A 23092-nucleotide genomic window follows, 5' to 3' on the forward strand; every position below is an offset into this window, starting at 1 on the left:
CCATTCACATACTCTCACATTATATGTGCGGTGTAAACTTCATCTAAATCAATCTTACATGTATATAAATTTAAACTAAATAGATTGCTGCTGGTTTTACGATTGGCTGTAATAAATTTGAACATGCATTGTTTTTCCACGTTTTCCATTCTTTATGCATTGTTTACCACGCACATTGCATGAAATACTAGGTCATGAAAATGACTTGAAGTCTTGGGAAAATCATGGAAAAGTGGAATTTTAGTTGTAAAAATGTGTATGAACCCTGTCCATTCTACATCAGGGCAGGCCACAGCTAAATCCTTTGCATTCTCAATCTAAACCAGGGGTGTCCAAACTCAGTCTGGAGGGCCGGCGTCCTGCATAGTTCAGCTCCAACTTCCTCCAACAAACCTGCCTATAAAGAGCTTGGTTATCTGGTTCAGGTGTTTTTAATTGGGTTTGGAACTAAAATATGCAGGACACCGGCCCTCCAGAACTGAGTTTGGACACTACTGATCTAGACAAAGTTGTTTTACACACACATTTACACATAACTATATATTTTGGAAAATGCACTACTTTGAGGGAAAAATGCATGAATGCACAAAGATGGAATGAAATGCTTTTGCAATAACATTTACAAGTAGATGCATGACAAATCAAAAAATGTATTCAACAACCACTCGCTTTCAAGCATGTCTGAATTCTCTGCATGGTTTAATATTCTGAAAGTTAAAACACAGAGCCTCCTTCATTCATTACTTCATTTACACGAAACTGATCCACTCTGACTCCCCCAAAATGTGAAGGTCTTGTTTAGTTGTTAGAGATATTAGATGCATTGTGCTTTTATTTCAGTTTGGTCATCTGTAATAAACTCAGTGGTGGTTATTTTAATAGTAGTGCTGTCTGTTTTCAGTGTACGTCCCCCAAAGAAGAGCTGGAAGAAGATCTATAATCTGTCTGGAGGAGAGAAGACGCTCAGCTCTCTGGCGCTGGTGTTTGCTCTGCATCACTTTAAGCCCACACCGCTCTACTTCATGGACGAGATCGACGCTGCTCTCGACTTCAAGAACGTCTCCATCGTGGCCTGCTACATATATGTACGTCCACTTTCCTGTTTCAGGGCATTTTTAAAGCAGTTTCAAAGCCAAAGAGCTGTACATGAGGAGAAAAATAAGACTAATGTAAATACCATAATAATAATAGGCTGGTAATCATAAAATATGCAGATGGTTTAAAACCAATGTGGAAATCAGTAAATCAACATTTGTTGAACACTGTTAAAACAAAGCTTAACCCTTGTGTGCTGTCTAGGATGTTTTCATTTACTCTGGGCTGATTTTGAGTCTTAATTTGGCCACAACGTTCTGTTTAAGGTCGTCCTGTACTTTAAGGAACAACAAGAGTGAGTTCAAATTGACATTCACATTGCGCCCACAGAACTGCCGCTCACTGGATGTTTCCTTTTTATCAGACCATTCTCTGTAAACCCTAGAGATAGTTGTGCGTGAAAATCCCAGTAGATCAGCAGTTTCTGAAATACTCAGAGCAGCCCGTCTGACACCAACAACCATGCCACGCTCAGTCACTTAAATCCCCGTTCTTCCACATTCTGATGCTCACTCTGAACTGCAGCAGATCATCTCGACCATGTCTACATGCCTAAATGCAGTGAGCTGCTGCCATGTGATTGGCTGATTAGAATTTTGCATTAACAAGTAGTTGTACCTAATAAAGTGGCCGATGATTCCTAACAGGAAATATAAAAGTGCATGATTTTTATTTTTGGTCTCTAACTTCCTCTGATTTCTTGCAGGAACAAACCAAGAATGCCCAGTTCATCATCATCTCTCTGAGGAACAACATGTTTGAGATGGCCGACCGGCTCATTGGCATCTACAAAACGCACAACACCACTAAGAACGTGGCCATCAACCCCAAAACCATCATCCTGCGAGAGATCCAGACGGCATGAGCGCAGACTCAGTAATGCACCATCACCTGTTCTGCTTTCACATCGCTGTGCTCCTGTGAGCCTTTTACATGTCTCCCGTTACTCTGCTTTTTAATTTTAATTTTTAATAAAATGATTTTTATTCGACAGAATTATAGGTGTAGCCTATCGACTGTTCTCGTGTTTTAACTGCACTGCAGCTGGATATTTTAAATGAACAATTAAATTAGGTGTTTTTACATTTCAGACCTCAAATCCACGGTAATAAACCACAATAAGCACTTGTTTTTGGTTTTGCTGCTGGAAGAACGCCACACTGGCTGCTGATATTTATTCATCTGAGACTTGGAAATGTATTACAAAAAAAAAACACAATTCCTGGCTTTGAAGACTTGTGTAATAAGCAGTTTATTTTCATTTCAAATAGTGAAAGTGCTTCATATTTGTAGAAGCTCAAAAGGAGCAAGTGGGGAAAAAATAGAAAGTACAATAAGTTGATAAAATATTAGGGAGTCCTGGGAGAGACCTGAGATGAGATCCTCCACCCCAGGGCTCCCTCCAGTTTGCAGGTCGAGAGGGGAGTTTGAGCTCAGGTAGATCTCCAGAACTCCCCTGCTTCTATATCTATGTTGTCGATTTATTTTGGTCAATACACATATGTTTCACGTCTTTGGACTGTGAGAGGAAACTGGGGGAAAACCCACGTGAGAACATGCAAACTTCACACAGAAATGTCCACTGGCCTGGTAAGGGCTTGAAGCTGGGACGTTTAAGCTGTAAGGCGACAGTGCTGGCCACCTTATCTAACAAAAATAGGAGGAGTAGAGTGGAAGAGGGGATTTTTCAAGATGACATAACTGAAATGAGAATAACTTGCATCTGGTTGTTTATGTTGAGTTAGGAATCCTCTGATTGCAGAATCATGTGTTGCCTAATGCAGGACCAGTCATGGACAATCAAGAGCATGTGATCCTCTTATTCATTCATTTTCTTTTCAGCTTAGTCCCTTTAATCTGGGGTCACCACAGCAGAATGAACCGCCTACTTATCCAGCATACGTTTGAACATATATGCGAATGCCCTTCCAGCTGCAACCCATCACTGGGAAACATCTGTACATACTCATTCACACACAAACAAACACACACTATGGACAATTTAGCATACCCATTTCCCCTATAGCGCATGTCTTTGGACTTGTGGAGGAAACCGGAGCACCCGAAGGAAACCCACGTGAACACTGGAAGAACATGCAAACTAGGCACGGTATAAGACTCTGACGGTGTGATAACCTTGGATAAAAATATCACTGTTTCACAGTATTGTGATTACTGCGCTGAATTATATTCTTTTTAAATGTCTGAGTAAAAAACACAACTTTTTTTATAATATATTTTATTTTGAGAAACATTTTAAATATTTTGAAACGTTAACGTCAGGCTAAATAATGAATCATTGACTTCTGCTTTGTCTTCATTAGTTTCAAACACAGATTTCTTAATCATTTAAACAGAATCTTTAGCGATATTTTCTGCTGGAGATACTGTCGTCCTAAAAAAAGAAAAATCTTACATGTACCTTAGGAACGGTGTAAGAGAAAATTTTGGCAGTTTTAAAACCTTAACTTTTCCACACCGTGGTATACCTTGAAAATGGTTATCATCCCATGCCTAATGCAAACTCCACACAGAAATGCCAACTGACCCAGCCGGAACTCAAAGCACCGACCTTCTCGCTGTGAGGTGATTGTGCTACTAACCGCACCACTGTGCAGCTCATACTTATTTATTAATAAACTTCACAAAGTTGTATTCAAGCCTTTAAAGTCTTGCTAATATAATTCTTTGTGTGCTCGCTTTAAATGTATACCTAGAAAATTGTGTAGTGTTTAACTTATTTCTACACTTGGTCTTAAAATCTTAAGTTGACCATTCTAAAACCTGCAGAACCCTATTAAAATCCATCAGTGTGACCATCTGTGCGAGCACCCAATAATGATGGAAATGAAGCAAGATTAGCATATCAGAGAAGATTGGACACAACCTGAGCTACTCCCGAAGACTTTCACCGTCGTCATGCTCTTATATAACTGTTCTGTAGTCTGTGCACCGATGTAATGCAGTCGCACAAAGAAGCTTTTGTTGAACGATGAAGCACTGCCAGCTATACTGGATCTGGCTGCAAATACAAATCAGTGCTTCATTTCGTAATACTTTCTCTGTAACAGTTTTATAATAAATATATTTTCCAAAATTAGTTTCCTATTCATTTCTATGATTTCCTGTGCAAAAGAACATGGTGAGAGAGCTTTAAGACACATTAATTACAATATTATAAAAAGACGTCATGACATCTTTAAAAACGAGCATTCTGCGGGTTAGATCTGTATCAGTACTTATAGCTGTGGCGAAACATCGCTCCAGAAATCAATTCTGAGATTTTCAAAATTCATCATTATTCTCTCTTAAATTATTAGCAAGCTTAGATATTACCAGCAGATGTTTAAAACTCTAATGGCGTCTGCTGTTGAAAACTAGAGTGCGGCACTCTAAAATAATTTTAAACAGCAGACTGTGATCTAGGCTAGTTTTTAAATACTAGCCTAGATTACAGTCTGCTGTTAAACACTAGCCTAGAGCGGCATCTGCTGTTAAACACTAGCCTAGAGCGGCATCTGCTGTTAAACACTAGCCTAGAGCGGCATCTGCTGTTAAACACTAGCCTAGAGCGCCGTCTGCTGTTAAACGCTAGCCTAGAGCGCCATCTGCTGTCAAACGCTAGCCTAGAGCGCCGTCTGCTGTCAAACACTTGCCTAGAGCGGCATCTGCTGTCAAACGCTAGCCTAGAGCGCCGTCTGCTGTTAAACACTAGCCTAGAGCGCTCACTGCTGTTAAACACTAGCCTAGCGCGCCATCTGCTGTTAAACACTAGCCTAGAGCGCCGTCTGCTGTTAAACACTAGCCTAAAGCGCCATCTGCTGTTAAACACTAGCCTAGAGCGCCCACTGCTGTTAAACACTAGCCTAGAGCGCCGTCTGCTGTTAAACACTAGCCTAGCGCGCCATCTGCTGTTAAACACTAGCCTAGAGCGCCGTCTGCTGTTAAACACTAGCCTAAAGTGCCATCTGCTGTTAAACACTAGCCTAGAGCGCCCACTGCTGTTAAACACTAGCCTAGAGCGCCCACTGCTGTTAAACACTAGCCTAGAGCGCCCACTGCTGTTAAACACTAGCCTAGAGCGCCCACTGCTGTTAAACACTAGCCTAGAGCGCCATCTGCTGTTAAACACAGCCTAGAGCGCCATCTGCTGTTAAATACTAGCCTAGAGCGCCCACTGCTGTTAAACACTAGCCCAGAGCGCCATCTGCTGTTAAACACTAGCCTAGAGCGCCATCTGCTGTTAAACACTAGCCTAGAGCGCCATCTGCTGTTAAACACAGCCTAGAGCGCCATCTGCTGTTAAACACTAGCCTAGAGCGCCCACTGCTGTTAAACACTAGCCTAGAGCGCCATCTGCTGTTAAACACTAGCCTAGAGCGCCATCTGCTGTTAAACACAGCCTAGAGCGCCATCTGCTGTTAAACACTAGCCTAGAGCGCCCACTGCTGTTAAACACTAGCCTAGAGCGCCATCTGCTGTTAAACACTAGCCTAGAGCGCCATCTGCTGTTAAACACTAGCCTAAAGCGCCATCTGCTGTTAAACACTAGCCTAGAGCGCCATCTGCTGTTAAACACTAGCCTAGAGTGCCGACTGTCGCTCAAAACTAAGTTCAGATTTAATTCAAGTGAGATTAAGCTTTGCACTTTAAACATCTCAGAAACAGATTCCTCCACAGCTCTAAATTGTACGACAGCATTAGTAGAAAACTGGTCTTGTTCATATGGCTTGGAAAAAAAGAAAAAAGAAATTTAATGTGGTCACGATGGTCGTCAGGTACCACAGGAGTCTAAACTCAGTACTGGAGGGCCAGGGTCCTCCAACTTTTTCCAATTTAGGGTGGGGCTATCAGTAATTTAGGGTGTGTCTTGTTTGTGCCCTACTTTTGTCTATTCGTCTTCCTTCATTTTGTTAGCAACGCTTCCAACGATCCAACTGATTTTCAAAATGATGAAATCATCCACTGCGCTACATTTTTTTCTCATTTCAAAGCAGTTTCAAGTGCATGTACGTCACAATTAAAGAAGAAAAAAAAACAATCTTAACTTCGGTTTCATGGGCTGCATCTGAAATCGCCTGCTAGAGTATGCACTGCATTTGAATTTACTACACGACCTTTAGAATAGTGCGATTCATTTAGTATGACTTGAAGTAGTATAAATGAAATTGGGACGACCTATCGCATTAGTTGTAGGTCAATCTGTTATTAGTGTACTATATAGTATGCGATTTCAAACACAGCCATTGTGCTTTTGACATCTGCGCAATGACATCTGCATGTGATTCAGACGCAGTCATGGTGCTTTAACACCAGTGTAATTCTTTTAAGAAGCGGAGCAGCCGCTGATGTGTGTGTTCTCCTACAGTAGAGATGAATGCCTGTAATTTACTGCCAGTGTTCTGCAGCACACAACAGAAGAGCGCGCCTAGATCACGCAGTGGCTGACTCAGTCCACTCAGAGCGTTTTCTCCAGCCTGACGGAGAGCAGAAAGCCAGTGTGTTCCTCTATTGAGACAGAACAGCAGCAGCAGCATGATCACACATAAACACACACAGATCCTCCAGCAGCGAGTCTGATCTGAGACCTGTGCTCTGCTGGTTGAGCAGCTCTCTGAGTGCCAGGAGATCTCTGGAAGTGGCCCGTCTCTCAGATCTCTGAGGGTCACATCGGTCCAGTGTTTTTCAATGAATCTCTCGGCTCGTGGGCTCATCTGAAGGCTGGGTACAGTAGGCATCGGTGTGCAGTTCAGAGTGTTTATTCGCTCCCTCAGCTGATGCACCTTCTCCAGGTACTCCAGCGGACTCTCCTGGTCCTCCTCCATGCTGGAGATCAGGATCTGCAGCTGGCTGTGCTCCTCCTGCAGACCTTTCAGCTGCTCCATCAGCGGCTCGTAGGCCTGATTGAGAAGCACATTCGCCCGCTCCAGCGCCTGCATAAACGCGGTCAATAATTGTTATAATGTACTCGTTCTAGTTACTGTAGCTTAGTTTTGTAGTAAGTGCAACTTTTTTTCAGGTTAACGCTACTTAATTTTTTTAGTTCCTACAACTTAATTCTTAAAGCAAACCAATTAAAACATGCAAAACTACAACAATGGAAGTGGAAAACAGATGCCACCTCAGTCTTCGTAAATGAAGTTCTTATAACCTAATTTGAGTTTTTGAATCTGAATTTTCCTCGTTGCCGCCACTTAACTATAAGCTAGTGAAACTCTAATTGTCAAATCTAATTTTTACTAGTTATTTCAAGTTAATCTGACGAGTTGGTGCAACTTAATTTTTTGAATTGTTATAACTTATTTTTTTTTAATTATCATAACTATTTTTTTCTAGTTACTGGCACTACATTTTTAAAGTTAGTGCAACTTATTTTTTAAATTGTCATTTAATTTTCTTCTTACTCAAACTTAATTTTCCTGGATAATGCAACTTTTTTATGTTAGTGCATTTCATTTTCAAACTTTCTAGTTCTCATACCTTTATTTTTCCCAGTTACTGAAACTTCATTTTATTGTCATAATTGTTCTAGTTGCTGCAACTTAATTTTTCTAGTTCTCATAACTTAATTTCTCCTAGTTTCTCCAACTTAATTTTTTCTAGTTTGCGCTAATTTTTCTAGTTCCTACAACTTAATTCTAAAAGCAAACCAATTAAAACATGCAAAACTACAATAATAAAAGGAGGAAAACAGATGCCACCTCACAGTCTTAGTAAATTGTTCTATAACCTAATTTTTTAAGTTCTCCAATTTTTTGGAGTTCTCATAACAATTTTCCTCATTACTGACACTTAATTATTTAAGCTAGGGAAACTCTAATTGTCTAATCAAAATTTTTACTAGTTTTTGCAAGTTAATATGACGAATTAATTTTTTAATTGTTATAACTTTTTCTAATTCTCATAACTTTTTTCTAGTTACTGGCACTAAATTTTTAGATGTTAGTGCAACTTATTTTTTTAATTGTCATTTAATTTTCGTCTTACTCAAACTTAATTTTCCTAGATAATGCAACTTTTTTATGTTAGTGCATTTCATTTTCAAACTTTCTAGTTCTCAACTTTATTTTTCCTAGTTATTGAAACTTAATTATATTGTCATAATTGTTCTTAATTGTAATAATTGTAACTTAAATTTTTTTAGTTAGCGCCGTCTAATTTTACTAGGTCCTACAAATTCATTCTAAAAGCAAACCAATAAAAAAATGCAAAACTACAATAATGGAAGATGAGGAAAACAGATGCCACCTCTCAGTCTTGGATAATAAAGTTCTCATAACCTAATTTTTGAGTTCTCCAAATTTGAGTTCTCATAACAATTTTCCTTTTTACTGCTAGTGAAACTCTAGCTTAATGTTATACTAGTTATTGCAAGTGAATCTGACGAGTTGGTACAACTTAATTTTTCAAATTGCTATAACTGATTTTTTTCTAATTCTCATAACTTTTTTCTAGTTACTGGCACTAAATTTTTTTAAGTTAGTGCAACTTATTTTTTGTCAATTTTTCTTCTAAAACTAAAATTTTCTAGATAATGCAAGTTTTTCATGTTAGTGCATTTCATTTTCAAACTTTCTAGTTTGCACTTTTTTCTCCTAGTTTCTCCAACTTAATTTTTTCTAGTTTGCGCCGCCTAAATTTTCTAGTTCCTACAACTCAATTCTAAAATCAAACCAATTAAAAAATGCAAAACTACAATAATGAAAGATGAGGAAAACAGATGCCACCTCACAGTATCAGTAAAGAGTTCTATAACCTAATTTTTTTGAGTTCTCATAATTTTTGTTGCTGCCACTTAATTTTTTAAACTAGTGAAACTCTATATGTCTAACTTAATTTTTACTAGTTATTGCAAGTTAATATGACGAGTTGGTGCAACTTCATTTTTCTAATTGTTGTTATTCTTTTCTAATTCTCTTTTTCTAATTATTGTTCCTAGTTAATAGCACTTAATTCTTAAAGTTAGTGCAACTTATTTTTTTTTAATTGTCATTCATTTTTCTTCTTATGCTGTGTTCACACCAGACGCGGAACGTGTGGATAAATCACGCTATTCGCGAGTAAATTGCCGCGTGAACATTTGAGGTTACTCGCTTCATTCGCGCGTCAAATCCACTTCATTCGCAATAATGCAACTTTTTCGTGTTAGTGCATTTCATTTTCAAATTTCTAGTTCTCTTAACTTAATTTCTCCTAGTTTCTGCAAATGAATTTCTCCTTGGTAGCGCTGCCTAATTTTCCTAGTTCCTACAACTGAAATCTTCTAAAATTAAACAAATTTATAAATGCTCAAGCACAATAATAACCTGCATGAACTGCTCCTTCTTCTGGGCCAAGGTGAGCTCGAGCCCCTGGAAGAAAACCAGCGCCACCTCTCGATCTTTCTGCACCAGCGCTTCACTGCGGGTTTTCTCCATCTGAAGCTGTTCGGCCAGACGGTTCATCTCCTCCCAGCGCTCGCCTCTTAGGCTCTGGATGAATGTGGGCTGGTCGGTGCGCTCCTTTACATACGCCGTCTGCAGATCATCGATTTTATGTCCCTGGTGCTGCCCGATGGTCAGACAGAAGCCGCAGATCAGCTTGCGGTCCTGCACGCAGTACACATTGAGAGGCTGGCCAGGATGCTCAGGGCAGGATGGAGAACGGGGGCGACTCTCACGTTGGTATTTTTCTACGATTGCACGCAGACACACGTTAACCGGAAGCGCGTCCAGGCCGTTTGTGGGCAGCTCTACTACGCTGCGGCAGTTGGGGCATTTGAGGGGCAGCCGGAGGGGTCGCCAGATTGAGAAATTAACCGAGACCTGCAGCACGCTTTCCAGACAGCTCTTGCAGAAGGTGTGTGAGCAGGGCAACACTCGCGGATCCGTGAAGAGCGCGTAGCAAACAGAACACGTCAGATCCTCCTCCAGACTGTCCATCACCAACTTCAAGCAGTTCTTCCTGTAAACATAATAAATTAATAGATTTATTTAAGTTTAACAATATTCATTCATTCATTTTCTTGTCAGTTTAGTCCCTTTTTTAATTTAAGGTCTCCACAGCGCAATGAACCACCAACTTATCCAGCATGTTTTTACGCAGCGGATGCCCTTCCAGCCACAACCCATCTCTGGGAAACATCCACACACTCATACACTACGGACAGTTTAGCCTACCCAATTCACCTGTACCACATGTCTTTGGACTGTGGAGGAAACCCACGCGAACACAGGGAGAACATGCAAACTCCACACAGAAACTAAACCGAGGTTCAAACCAGCGACTTTCTTGCTGTGAGGCGACAGCACTACCTACTGCGCCACTGCCTCGCCAAATTTAACAATAATAAATGTATACTGGAGTGCATGTTATGTCTGCGGACAGCTTTCCCTGTCAATGCCTATGAATGGTACTTAAATTAGGGATGCAACGATTAACAGATTTCACCATGGTAAATTAATCGTAAGGCTTCTCAACATCACATTTCTGCACGTAACAAAACTGCTGCAACAACTTTTACGCCAACTGTGCATTTGTATAAAGTTTCAAACTTGTACACCATACGCACACTGGATTAAAGGCTGACTTAATCTATGGCGAAGGCTATTAATTTAGGGCCGTTCACAATATCATGAATTTTGCGTTCTGAGAGTCACATGACAAGAACTGCACTGATAAGCTGTATACTTTGTATGAAAAATAAATGAAAATACCAAACATGTTTGTAAAATAGTTGATCAAAAGTGCCGTTCAGACAGGATCAGCAGCCTTTGACTAGATTTTTTTTGTCTTTAAAAGGGAAATACTTGGATGATATGATGCTTAGATTTACGTTAGACAAAAACTTTTGTTTAAAATGACTCTTTTTATGTATTTATGCATTGTTCTGTCATTTGTTTTCAGTGTAAAATTATTTGTTTAAATGTTTAAATAAACACTTTTCACTTATTTTTACTTCAAAATAAAAACAAACAGTTTATTTCTTTCTTTGGGTTTCTGAGCAGCAATAAACAACACTTTTTAACAACATTCCCATCCGTATGCAAAACTTAAAGGAAACCAAGTCTTAGCAGCTTTTTTAATTACAAGTGTCTAGTAAATGTCATTAAATTACAATTTAATTAAACTGCATTCACCTAAAACGGTGCTTTTAAAAAATAATTCAAATCTTTTTGGCAATTTTTTGAAGAAAACCAATAGATTTCAGAATTATTTGGAGAAGTGATGAAAAATGCATAATGCTAATAAAACTAAGGCTATAGTGATTGTGGAGACAGAACTGAAGACTCATTTGCATGACATTTATATATAAACAATAAATTGTTCAACTGTGGGAGAATTAAAATGTCTTCATATAAAATCGACTACCTAAAATAAACCCGCCATGATAATGTACTTAAGGAAAGTGTTCACGATCCCCACTCTCTACTCACACAGGGCTTATTTTTCCATTATAATGCATATGAATATTAATAAAGACAATCTTGATGCATAAATGAAGTAAAGCATGTTGACAGTTTTTACAGACGCTAGGACACATTTCTCAATACTTGGGTCACTTCTGCAAAACTCTTCACACAATTCTCCAGACCGACTTTCAGCTTGGCAAAGCAGTTCATTTCACATTCAAAACGCTCCACGACTACCAAAACACTGTATTCAGCTCTCAAATAAACTCATTCCTCCAGAACACCAGCAAAGGAGGACAGCCCACAAACACACTCTGTCACCCACAAAACAATAAGCTAAACACACTAACAACAATGTGTAGCATTACACTGAGTGTTCTGGTGTAAAACAAGGACACATCTCAGTTCATAACTGCAATATATGTTGCTGGAATGAATCAGACATGATGCAGAATATTTTAAGTTGTTTATTTATTTGTATTTTATTTTAAGCAATTCCCCTGCTAAAAAATCCAGCTTAAACCAGCATAGGATGGTTGGCTGGTTTTAGAGGGGCTTTGGCCACATCCAGGCTGGTTTCTAGCCTGGTCTTAGCTGGTCAGGTTGGAAAATGACCAGCTAAAACCAACTTGACCATCCTGGTTTAAGCTGGACATAGCTGGTTTTGGCTAAGCTGGTCAAGCTGGTTTTATCTGGTCATTTCCCAGCCTGACCAGCTAAAACTAGACTGGAAATGGCTGGAAACCAGCCTGGAAATGATCAAAACCCCTCTAAAACCAGGCTCAACTAGCTAAAACCAGCCAACCATCCTAGGCTGGTTTAAGCTGGATTTTTCAGCAGGGTCCAAAATACAAGTATTTGTGTACACACCATCCACTGATATAGAGACAATAGTATAATATAATATGATAATATATATATATATATATATATATATATATATATATATATATATATATATATATATATATATATATATATATATATATAATATAATATACAATAGTTATGCTAATCTGGCTGGTTAAACTGCATTTCTAGATGTGAAATGTGTCTCGATAAAATGTTTCTGTTGAATTTTGTTGTCTTATTCAGTTTTGCATGATGTTATTGTTTTGAACATCAGTTCTGAAAACAGTATAAGCATGTGCAAAATGTCCTGTAAGTACACAGAGTTTTGTCAGTTGTGTCTGTGTGAGATATGGGCATTGAATGCAGTTTGTGCCAAAACTATGAGGATAGATCCTCAGTTTAGCCCACTGAGACTTCTGTTGTGCTTCACTCTGTCAAGAGTTTAGCAAAAGTGTCCCAACTATTGAGAAATGTGTCCTAGCGCCTGTAAAAGTGCATTTACACACGTAATAACAAGTATGAAAAGTTCAGACGACATCACTAAAACTACCTCCAGCAACAGTTGTTGAGCCGCTTCACTGCCTGTAAAATATGATAATCAGAGGACATGAAACAGATGTTAACTCTAGCGTGTTAATGTTTATTAAACACAAACAAGCGCAAACTTACCGAGTCAAACCGAAATACAAACACTTCCCACGCATGCGCACAAACTCAACTTCCCACCAATCACATCTCTTGATTTTACGTCTTGAATGCAACACGCTGCGTCTTGAGACGGAAAATGTGATTGGTGGGAAGTTGTGGTTGAAATTCGCCCTGAAAACTCAGATGAACAGTGATCAGTCCGCTGTATTTGAGTTTATAATCTCGAAAAAGTTTCCGAGGTAAGTGACTCAACCGAAATGGTAGGAAAGGGAAGAGTTTAAAGCTTCATAAAATGATTAATTGACTGGAATCGGTTGAATCACGGCACACGGGCGACACCTGCAGTTCACAACAGTTAAAACAGGGCTGCCAGAACACGCGCCAAACAGGTGTCGAGAAACGCACCCCTGCCGTGAAAATGCACCGCTTTCATTAGGTTTCTCAACAGTAAATAAAATCAAAGGCCACGATTGATTAAATTGCAGATATCCAACACTGGCCACACCCGTTCATGACACCCGTTGACGCCAGAATTGAACATTTTGCCGGGCTCTGCAACGTGCACTCGTCTCACCTATATATATATATATAATTTTAATTAATTATTAACAGTTGATTTGTTTGTAATTGTAAATTTGTTGCAACTATAAGTACAACAAATGACCAGTAATTAATGGTTTAAAAATAATATGTTGCTTACAATGAATTACTATAGTATTTAATGTGGGAAATCATTAATAAAAACGATATTAGACAAAATAAAATACTATTAAATGGCTTGAGTGAAATATTAATAGTGTTATGCATTTGTTACACGTAGAAAGATTTTTATTACATATAAAATGTTTCATGTATTATTTTTATTACATATTTAATGTATTATTTTTATTACATATTGAATTTATTATTAACAATAGCATATTAACTTGCTATTATTTCCCTTATTATAAATGAATCCATTATATAAATCAAACCTGTCCAATTTAAATCAAGACATACAGCAATCGAGTATCTGCTATAGACTCCGACAGTTCATAATTAATGACGGATCATCTATGATGACTGATAGAAAGCTGATCAGTCTGTTATATTGAATGGCAATAAACAACACTCCCCATTCGCCCTTCTCGATTGCAGTATTTGTGAAATTGTAAACACTTTTGCTTATTGTTAATAGTATTTATTAACACTATATACAAATATAAATTGATGAGGAGGTCTGAGAAGACGTTAATAACATTAACATCTGTCGTAACCATATATGGTTTGACTAGATAGAGTGTGTGCTGGATAGTGTGTGCCTGGTTCTGCAGGCCTGCAGCTGGATATCCAGGGGTGTCCAAACTCAGTCCTGGAGTGCCGGTGTCTGCTGAGTTTAACTAGCTTCAGCACACCTTTTATTTTGATTAAATGTGCAACAATTTCAAAAACTCTTTTTCCACTTTGTCATTATGGGGGATTGTGTGTAGAATGTTCAGGAAATCAATGACTTTAATCCATTGTGGAATAAGGCTGTAACATAAACAAATGTGGGAAAAGAGAAGCACTATCAGTACTCTCCAAATGCACTGTACATCAACACATACAGTTGAAGTCAGAATTATTCGCCCCCCTTTGATTTTAATTTTCTTTTTTAAATGTTTCCCAAATTATGTTTAACAGCGCAAAGAAATGTTCACAGTATGTCTGATAATATTTTTTCTTCTGGAGAAAGTCTTATTTGTTTTATTTCGGCTAGAATAAAAGCAGTTATTAATTCTTTAAAAGCCATTTTAAGGACAAAATTATTAGCCCCTTTAAGCTAATTTTTTCCTGATAGTCTGCAGAACAAAAACATCTTTATACAATAACTTGCCTAATTACCCTAACCTGTATAGTAACCCTAATTAATGTAGTGAAGCCTTTAAATGTCATTTTAATCTGTATAGAAGTGTCCTGAAAATTGTCTAGTAAAATATTATTTACAGTCATCATGACAAAGATAAAATAAATCAGTTATTAGAGATGAGTTAATAAAACTATTATGTTTAGAAATGTGTTGAAATAATCTGCTCTCCGTTAAACAGAAATTGGGGAAAAAATAAACAGGGGTGCTAATAATTCAGGGGGGTGAATAATTCAGGGGGGCGAATAATTCTGACTTCAACACAGATATACTTCCTGACCATTAAAATCTAATTTTGATTCTCGTCAAATCTTTTAACCGCAGACTGTTGCTGTTATTGTTTGTACATTCAGCAGATTCCTCCTCCTCTTGATGGTCACCTGTGACTCGAACAGTCCTGTAAAGTGTCCTGTGACACTCTCAATAGTTACACCACTGAATTGAATGCTAACATGTCGATGGTTTTGTGTCACCCAAGGTACCATTTTAATGTGTGAAGAGTCTGATAGTTTGCTAATCACCACATTTACTCTTGAATTGCCTCATTTAAATGTGCATGCTATACAGATAATACACCCCAAACAATAAGTTTACTCTAAATATAGTGAAGCTTCATTATAATGTCATTGTTGTTGGTTTGGAGTATATTATTTTGACTGCAAAGTCTTATGACAAACTGGCACATCGTGTTTTAATGGTACCACATTATACACACACATATATATATATGGGTCAATGACGTGACGCTCATTTGTGTCCATGTCTTTTAAATAAATTCAAGTAGGTTACAGTTTCAAAATAAATAAGCAAATTACTTGCATACATTCTCTATTATGAGGACCAAGTCAAATTTTTTTGGTTTTAATCCATTTTAAGATAATTTTAAAGGGATTATTGCAAGAATGTCAATGTGGTGTAACCAAAAAAAAATTGGTACCAAATAGTTTACCTTGTTTAAAAAATGTGAAAGCCTCAATGAAACATTGTATCGGCTAGTCTGGCATAATTTTACATTAGACATATTTAATAGTAAATAAGGTTAATATAGCACAATTGTTTTAAATATTATTATTCATTTGGGTAATTTTGTCGGTCACCTCAAATTTCTGAAATGTCAAGATGGTGTAACCACCATTCATTGAGCCATTTTGTTAATATTGTGCACAAGAGAGTTAGACAGGAAATTGTCCATCACAGAATAACAGACGCACTACTATTATAACTGGTAATCTGGCAAACATGTATTCATTCTGTGTTTAAACGGTGCTGCAGCCTAAGAACTGTCCTCCACAGAATAAAAGATGCACTACTTTCATCACTCACTGGTAATCTGGTCAGCTTATTTTCAAAACTGTTTTAATGAAACTGCACAAGTGTTATTAATGGGGCGAAGCAGTGGCCCAGTAGGTTGTGCTGTCGCCTTACAGCAAGAAGGCCTCTGGGTGGCTGGTTCAAGCCTCGGCTCAGTTGGTGTTTCTGTGTGGAGTTTGCATGTTCTCCCTGCGTTCGAGTGGGTTTCCTCCGGGTGCTCTGGTTTCCCCCCACAGTCCAAAGACATGCGGGACAGGTGAATTGGGTAGGCTAAATTGTACATAGTGTATGAGTGTGTGTGGATGTATCCCAGAGATGGCTTGCGCTGTAAAAAAAGTAAAAAAAAAAGTAAAAACTTGCTGGATAAGTTGGCGGTTCATTCCGCTGTGGCGACCCTGGATTAATAAAGGGACTAAGCCGACAAGAAAATGAATGAATGAATGAATGATCTATTACATTGATTGATATAATTATAGTAACCTATGTTAAGGATGTTTAATCAAACAGTATTTTGATGTTAATAAAACCAGTAAACATAGTTTGCAGATTTTCTAAATTGACCCTAGTAGCAAAGACTTCTGGCCCAGATTTGGCATGAATCTGGCACAGCAGGCGTTCATCCGGCACTGGCATACAGCATGTGGGCCAAACATGGCCCGGGTTTGGCAGAGGTGGCACCGTCTTTAAGGCGGCACACAAGATTTGGGCCAGATGTAAAATGTAGTATTTGGCCCAGATTTAAAAATTTGATAAGTGGGCCATGTGAGTTTGGCCAGTCTTGACCCACATTTAAAATACACTAAAATCATTTTTGAGTAAAGAAAAAAAATTCTACCAATCAGGTCACTTTGAGAAAAAGCGTGCCCATAGTGTGCCTAAAGCGCATCACTCCATGGGTTTATCAATGTCATTGCAATCGTGACACACCAACCTATCTGGCCCAGTTCAGGCCCAGTTATGAGTTATTAACTTGGCTGAGACTTGGCCCAGATATGGTCTGTGTTTGACCCTTGTCTGGAAGCCAGATTTGGTCCAGTCATGTACCGTAATTCACTGCGGCATGTGGGCCAAGCAAAACCTGATTGTGTGGGCCAGAGCTGGGCCAGAGAAATTTTGCTATGTGGGGAGTTTTATCTCACTGTTTTTACACTTTCTTTGTGTAGTTTTTATCCGCACCAGAAAGACATGTCCTTTTAGTTATTACTGAGTTTTTTCTTTATTTTTTATTTAAATGTTCTGTGTTTTAGTAGAGATATTATCTCTCTCAAGGTAGGCGTTGCAGATTTGCAACAGTTAAAAATGAACTACCTTAATACTCCAGATACATATTTTATGAGTTTTTATACTCAGAAGTACCACTGCAGGACTCGGTTGTCCATTTGCAATAAGTTTCCCCACTTGCTCACCAGATGACACACACAAAAAAGTTTCTTGGAGTACCACATGACAAAGTGATTTGGAAACATGACCTACTCAATGAGGATTTGAGATTTTGGATTTGGATCTCATGTTGCTTTAGTTGTTTTGCCACTGAAAAGCAATTTGTTACATTGTTTGAAAGGTTGTAAACAGAAAGTTATTGTTCATGTCATATTCAGTCGTCAGTGTCTAATTACCACACTGAGCCAATGTTGTAAATCTGAAACATCCCAGAACGCCTTGCATGTGAAGGTCTCTCTAAAAAAAGTCAGGATTACGCCATATGATAATTTTCCCCAAATATCAGAGTTTTCCTGTTTCCAAAAATTCAATTGAGCCTGAGAGGGTTATCTGAGAGACTTTGTTTGTTCACCAAATAAGTGGTTCTAATTGGATTTGCACTGTAAACACTACATAAAACTAAAACATTTGTTTGTTAGTTTGACAAATTAAGCTTTTAGTTATGATACTCCCAAAATTCTGCATAAATTCTTAGATTTTCTACACAATTCTTCAGAAAAAATTGCAAAAAAATATCGGCAGATTCCCACATAGCAAAATTTCTCTGGCCCAGCTCTGGCCCACACAATCAGGTTTTGCTTGGCCCACATGCCGCAGTGAATTACGGTACATGACTGGACCAAATCTGGCTTCCAGACAAGGGCCAAACACGGACCATATCTGTGCCAAGTCTCAGCCAAGTTAATAACTCATAACTGGGCCTGAACTGGGCCAGATAGGTTGGTGTGTCACGATTGGAATGACATTGATAAACCCATGGAGTGATGCGCTTTAGGCACACTATGGGCACGCTTTTTCTCAAAGTGACCTGATTGGTAGAATTTTTTTTCTTTACTCAAAAATGATTTTAGTGTATTTTAAATGTGGGTCAAGACTGGCCAAACTCACATGGCCCACTTATCAAATTTTTAAATCTGGGTCAAATACTACGTTTTACATCTGGCCCAAATCTTGTGTGCCGCCTTAAAGACGGTGCCACCTCTGCCAAACCCGGGCCATGTTTGGCCCACATGCTGTATGCCAGTGCCGGATGAATGCCTGCTGTGCCAGCTTTATGCCAAATCTGGGCCAGAATTCGTTGCTACTAGGGTTCTGTCTGGCCTTAATACCTATTAGTAGTAGAAACACTCAGACTAACACATGGACAAATGGTAATTTGTTGTGTACGCAAGTTTATTTTGAAGCATTTTACAGCACACGTGATTCAGTACAGAAGTCTTCTCCTAAAGTGGACGGGGAAATAAACCATTGTAGTTTTCGTTTCCTTCTGGGAGTTTCTGTCTCATTCTTCCAGCAACACATGAGGGAATCACCGCTCTGGTCTGTTGCCCCACATCGCTCCAGCACAAGAAGATGAAATTTAAACATGCCAGGTGTCTGTTACGGCTGAATGAAACACAGGTCAGGTCAGATGTTGCTCAATTTACATGAGGTTTGATAGGAGAAATGGAGATAATAAACATAAGATGCATTAACGTTCGGTAGCAGACTTCATTATAATGTTACTGAAGCGACAGAGCACAGTGATGGATCTTTAAAACCAACCTGTTGAGATCTGGGAGTGTCTTCCCATAAACATCCTGATATCTGCAATAAGACACCTGCAGGACGTCTGGGTTCAGAGTGACAAGCTCAAACCCCGGGTGGTTTGTTATGCAACATACGTTAACCTGGCCACATTTGTGCTTCACCTATTGGACGAAAAGCAAAGCATATTACTCGGTGTAGACTCTGACATGATGCTGTATGAACTGTTTGCTGTATGAACAGTTTGCTGAAGGTTTTTACCTGTGGTATGTCTCTACAACAAACGTTTTCCTCTGGAGTGAGTCTGCAGTTTCCACAAGAGCACCTGATTTAGGATGACAACAGTCCAGTTTCAGTGCAGTGTTTGTGTCAGGCACAGTGGTGTGTTTATTAGTCGTTTGTTTACTCAAATACAGTTAGTCATGTAGAACAGAATAATACCTTTGTGAGACTTTAATATTGGCCTCGTCTGGAGCATCTTCACCTTCATCCACAGGCATGAAAGCTTTAAACTGATAAAATGGAGGAGAGAGATCCTTCACCTCCACAGAGCTCTGAGATCCGCTGTAAACGCTGCTTGCTGAATCGCTGTCCATCTCTGCGTCTGTGTTCGGGTCGCTGCTGTGCAGATCAGCCTTTTATGCATGTGATGAAGCTCCCCTTTCCATGCAAACCCCTCCCTCATTTGCTGTTGTCACTCCCACCTAAACAATGCTGGACACGCCCACCTTCCTGACTTATTTTCAATCTAGAGGTGTGAAAACTCCCTGCTGAGACTGGGTGTTCGAGGCCCTTTACAGTTTTTTACGATTGTTTACACTCTAAAATAAACATTTCCACACAATTTGCAAGATTCTACTCCAAGGAGCAAAACACCACCACAGATTTGCACAACATTACACACAATGTCTGCTTCACTCTTTTTGCAAAACATGACACGCAGTGATTTGTAAAACTCTACACACATTTAGACACAGATTAGGATTGTGAGGTTACTACCTTGTCATCACCAAGCCCCAGATTGCCAATGACCATGCTAAAGAATGAATTGGATAAACATCTACAAGGTGTCGAAGCATTTAAAAACGCAGCACTCAGGTGTGCTATAAACGGCAGGCGGTGAGTTCACCTGTATTCTTCAAAAATGGAAGGAGCTAGAAAAGATTGAGAATGAGAGGAGGAGCTCAAAGAGAAGAAGGAGGAAGATGGCTAGGTAGAGGAAGAGGTAGAGAAGGACTCGATAGAACCTGAACAAAGAAGACGAGGACCTAATTTGACTGAGGAAATCCGTGCAACACTTATCGACCATGTTATCAACCATGGACTGACACTGATGGAAGCTGGACAAAGAGTTCAACCAAATCTCAGCAGAAATACTGTATTCCTTTAATTTTCAGTGTGCAGCATCAGAGCTTGATCATTTTATAGTGGACCTGTTTGTGTACATTCCCCCTATATCTCAAACTAATCATGAAGAATGTTGTGGGTTTGTCACTATTTTGTTCTGTCATTGAAATGATCCCTTACATAACAACGTCTGGCCAAAAATCTAGCACATGCGTTTTCCTAAAATTAGTTTATTTTACAAATGTGTTTTTTATATTTATCTCAGCAACGTGAAACTGTCTGCAATAGTGTCTGATCATTGAGGACCGTGATGGTAAAATGAAAACTAACAGCATTTTCACGAATATCTGTGTGAATGTTTTGACTGAAGAGTGTCATTTTGCTAACAATCTAGGAATTCTGCAAATTGAGTGTGCTGTTTAAATAATTGAGACTATATTTTGAAAAAAAAAAAAAGAAACTGGTTTTTAAAATTGTGGGTAAACAATTGAAAAAACTATTCTGTGTGCATATATGCCATTGCATGCCCGTAGTCAGGGGTGGTTCGAGTTTGTCCTTTTAATTATTTTATGTGATATAATATTATATAATACATTTATTATATAATTAATACAATATATTTATATTCAATATTGAAATAAAGTGTTATTTTAAATATCTCTGGCCAGTAATTTGAATCCCATAGAGCCTCAAAGCCACAATAATGTGACGCGAGTCACGACATAACACACTGACAGTGGTACAGTTCAATCTTTGATGCGACATCCATACTGAGTAACGCTGTGGGTCGAAAAAAGGCAGAAAAGGCAACCACTATCGCAAAATATTAAACATATGTTCAAAAAGACTGGCAAACATATGTTCTTATAGATGAAAATCTGCCCCTCTCCATGAGGTTCTAGACTAACTGGCTGCATTAGCCGGGACATCATGTATATTTATTGACTTGTCCAGTTCATGACCTCCCTTTCCCTATTTTTGACATTATTTATTTTTAATTACTGTAAATAATTCCTTAAATAATTCTGACAAAGGTTCAGAATTTGTCCCATACATGAGCTCATTTGTCCTATTTTGACTGCCGTGCCATCATAAATAATGAAAATAATCTATTGAAAAAGACCAAACATATTCTCTGTCGGCTGTGGCTTTACTATAATCTGAAGTAAGAGTCTACTGTCACTGCTGTGTTGTTTTTAAACAGAAAACATTTTACAGGGAACTTTATTCTAAATCTTGGACCTTATTTCTGAAATAAAAATGAGCAATAAACGGTGTGAAGCACCAGAAGCGGACCACATTAAATTATTTGAATATATTTTGGCTATTGTTGGCTTTCTTGAATTTTCTAATTTACTTTTTTTTACCAAAGAGGCTATAAAATAATCTTAAGACATCATTATTATTATTATTTATTTATTTATTTATTTATTTATTTATTTTTATTTATTTATTTTTTTAAATGGCCAAATTGTGACTGAGGATAGTTGAATGTGCTGGCCAGTTTGTTTTTTGTCTAATAAATGACAGTAGGTTACAGTTTTTTTTTACTTAAAATCTTTAACAGATTCCTATTTTTCCTAATCATATATTTTTTAATTTAAATTAAATTAAATTACATTTTTTAAATTTTCATAATTTGTATTTTAAAAAATTAGTCGTTTTAATTTTTTTATGGCAAATATTTAGAAAGTATTTTAGCACATCAAAAGTGTGGTTATGATAACATCTGACTAGCTAATCCAGCAAAAGAATCTGACTAAAATGCAGTCATTAAATCTAGTTACAGAGAAACTGAGGTGTAAACTGCAGAAAGAGCCACTTTTTGAGGAAAAAAGAACCAGCCCTTTCACCAGGCTGGCTATGGGCCTGCATTGCTAACCCTGTATGCTTTTATGGCCGTTTCCACTGTCAAAAGGTACTTTTCCACTGACTGGTACAGCACAGTACAGTCACCTTCATCAGCCTTGTGTTTCCACTGCCTAAAGGGTACCAGTGGCAGATCAATGATCAATTAGCCTACTGTAACGTCTGCAATAATATAAAATAAATAAATGAACACATGCAGACCCTTACAGTCTCCGATATGGTGCCAATTACTGAAAAACTACACACAGCAGACATTAAGTCCTTATATGGGCTCAAAAACAACAAGCAACATATAGCCAACAGTCAGAACAAACCTCTCCTCTGTGTCTGTAATCTTCAGCAGCTCATGTAGCCTCTGTTAGAGGGAAATTCTGTCATTCCCAGTTCATGATAGTCCAAAAGACGATGATAAACATGGCAGTTTGTTCACGCTTCACCCTCATGTTTGTCTGAAAAGATGTCAGAAGCACTTTAGAGTTTGGGGGTGAGGTGTCTGAATAACACTGTTGAGAACCGGGTTCTGTGTACTGTGATGTTAGTAACTGTGCTATGGAGCGTGTTTCGGGAGGCTGCTGCTATCCTACATTATCTGAAACATTAAAATATGACAAACATACAAAAAAAAAAGCATATTGGGTAGCCAAACAGAGTAAACACCTTTAAAGCACTACCTTGATTTTGCTAATTGAGTATGAGGAGAGCTGAAAATCACCCCGTTTACTCATTC

At 38.4% G+C, this 23092-nt stretch overlaps 4 protein-coding genes across 9 annotated transcripts in view; 1 reads left to right on the forward strand and 3 right to left on the reverse strand.

The window, feature by feature from the left end:
* Nucleotides 1-2092, forward strand: part of smc4 (structural maintenance of chromosomes 4) — a 38901-nt gene extending 36809 nt beyond the window's left edge. Inside the window, exons 23-24 of the mRNA NM_173253.2 lie at nt 902-1085; nt 1802-2092. Coding sequence (NP_775360.2) covers nt 902-1085; nt 1802-1960 — 343 coding nt within the window. The 3' untranslated portion in view covers nt 1961-2092. The remainder of the gene's footprint in view (nt 1-901; nt 1086-1801) is intronic.
* kpna4 (karyopherin alpha 4 (importin alpha 3)) overlaps nt 1-23092 on the reverse strand; it is a 408827-nt gene that overhangs the window by 357398 nt on the left and 28337 nt on the right. The gene's annotated exons all lie outside the window — the stretch shown is intronic.
* On the reverse strand, nt 3751-13058 carry trim59 (tripartite motif containing 59). Of its 6 annotated transcripts, XR_012391206.1 has the most exons (5): nt 13008-13058; nt 12889-12920; nt 9402-10038; nt 4572-7028; nt 3751-4517 (listed from the first exon to the last, which is right to left on the reverse strand). XR_012391206.1 is itself a non-coding variant. In XM_073924295.1 (4 exons), the coding sequence occupies exons 3-4, from the start codon at nt 10014-10016 to the stop codon at nt 6402-6404; spliced, it is 1242 nt and encodes a 413-aa protein (XP_073780396.1). In that variant the 5' UTR covers nt 10017-10038; nt 12889-12920; nt 13008-13058; the 3' UTR covers nt 3751-6401. The 6 variants fall into 6 exon arrangements, 3 of the variants coding, with proteins under 3 accessions (XP_073780396.1, XP_009289682.1, XP_021321971.1); XR_012391205.1 differs by lacking the exon at nt 12889-12920; XR_012391204.1 differs by having other exon boundaries at nt 12889-13058.
* Nucleotides 18778-19761, reverse strand: nnr (nanor). Its single transcript, NM_001029947.1, is given in 4 exon segments — nt 18778-19008; nt 19168-19313; nt 19411-19474; nt 19591-19761. Coding segments are annotated over 4 exon segments (528 nt in total). The 5' UTR covers nt 19746-19761; the 3' UTR covers nt 18778-18845.

The sequence above is a fragment of the Danio rerio genome, chromosome 15, assembly GCF_049306965.1.
Source record: "Danio rerio strain Tuebingen ecotype United States chromosome 15, GRCz12tu, whole genome shotgun sequence".
NCBI classification, from domain to species: domain Eukaryota; kingdom Metazoa; phylum Chordata; class Actinopteri; order Cypriniformes; family Danionidae; genus Danio; species Danio rerio.

Excerpts from the sequence above, each read along its gene's own strand:
- trim59 (XM_021466296.3), bottom strand. The coding sequence starts at position 12,947 with ATGTCCTCTGATTATCATATTTTACAGGCAGTGAAGCGGCTCAACAAC. Across the intron at positions 10,039-12,888 it reads CTCAACAACTGTTGCTGGAG|GAAGAACTGCTTGAAGTTGG; the intron begins GTAGTTTTAGTG and ends TTATGTTTACAG. Across the intron at positions 7,029-9,401 it reads AGAAGGAGCAGTTCATGCAG|GCGCTGGAGCGGGCGAATGT; the intron begins GTTATTATTGTG and ends GCGTTTATGCAG.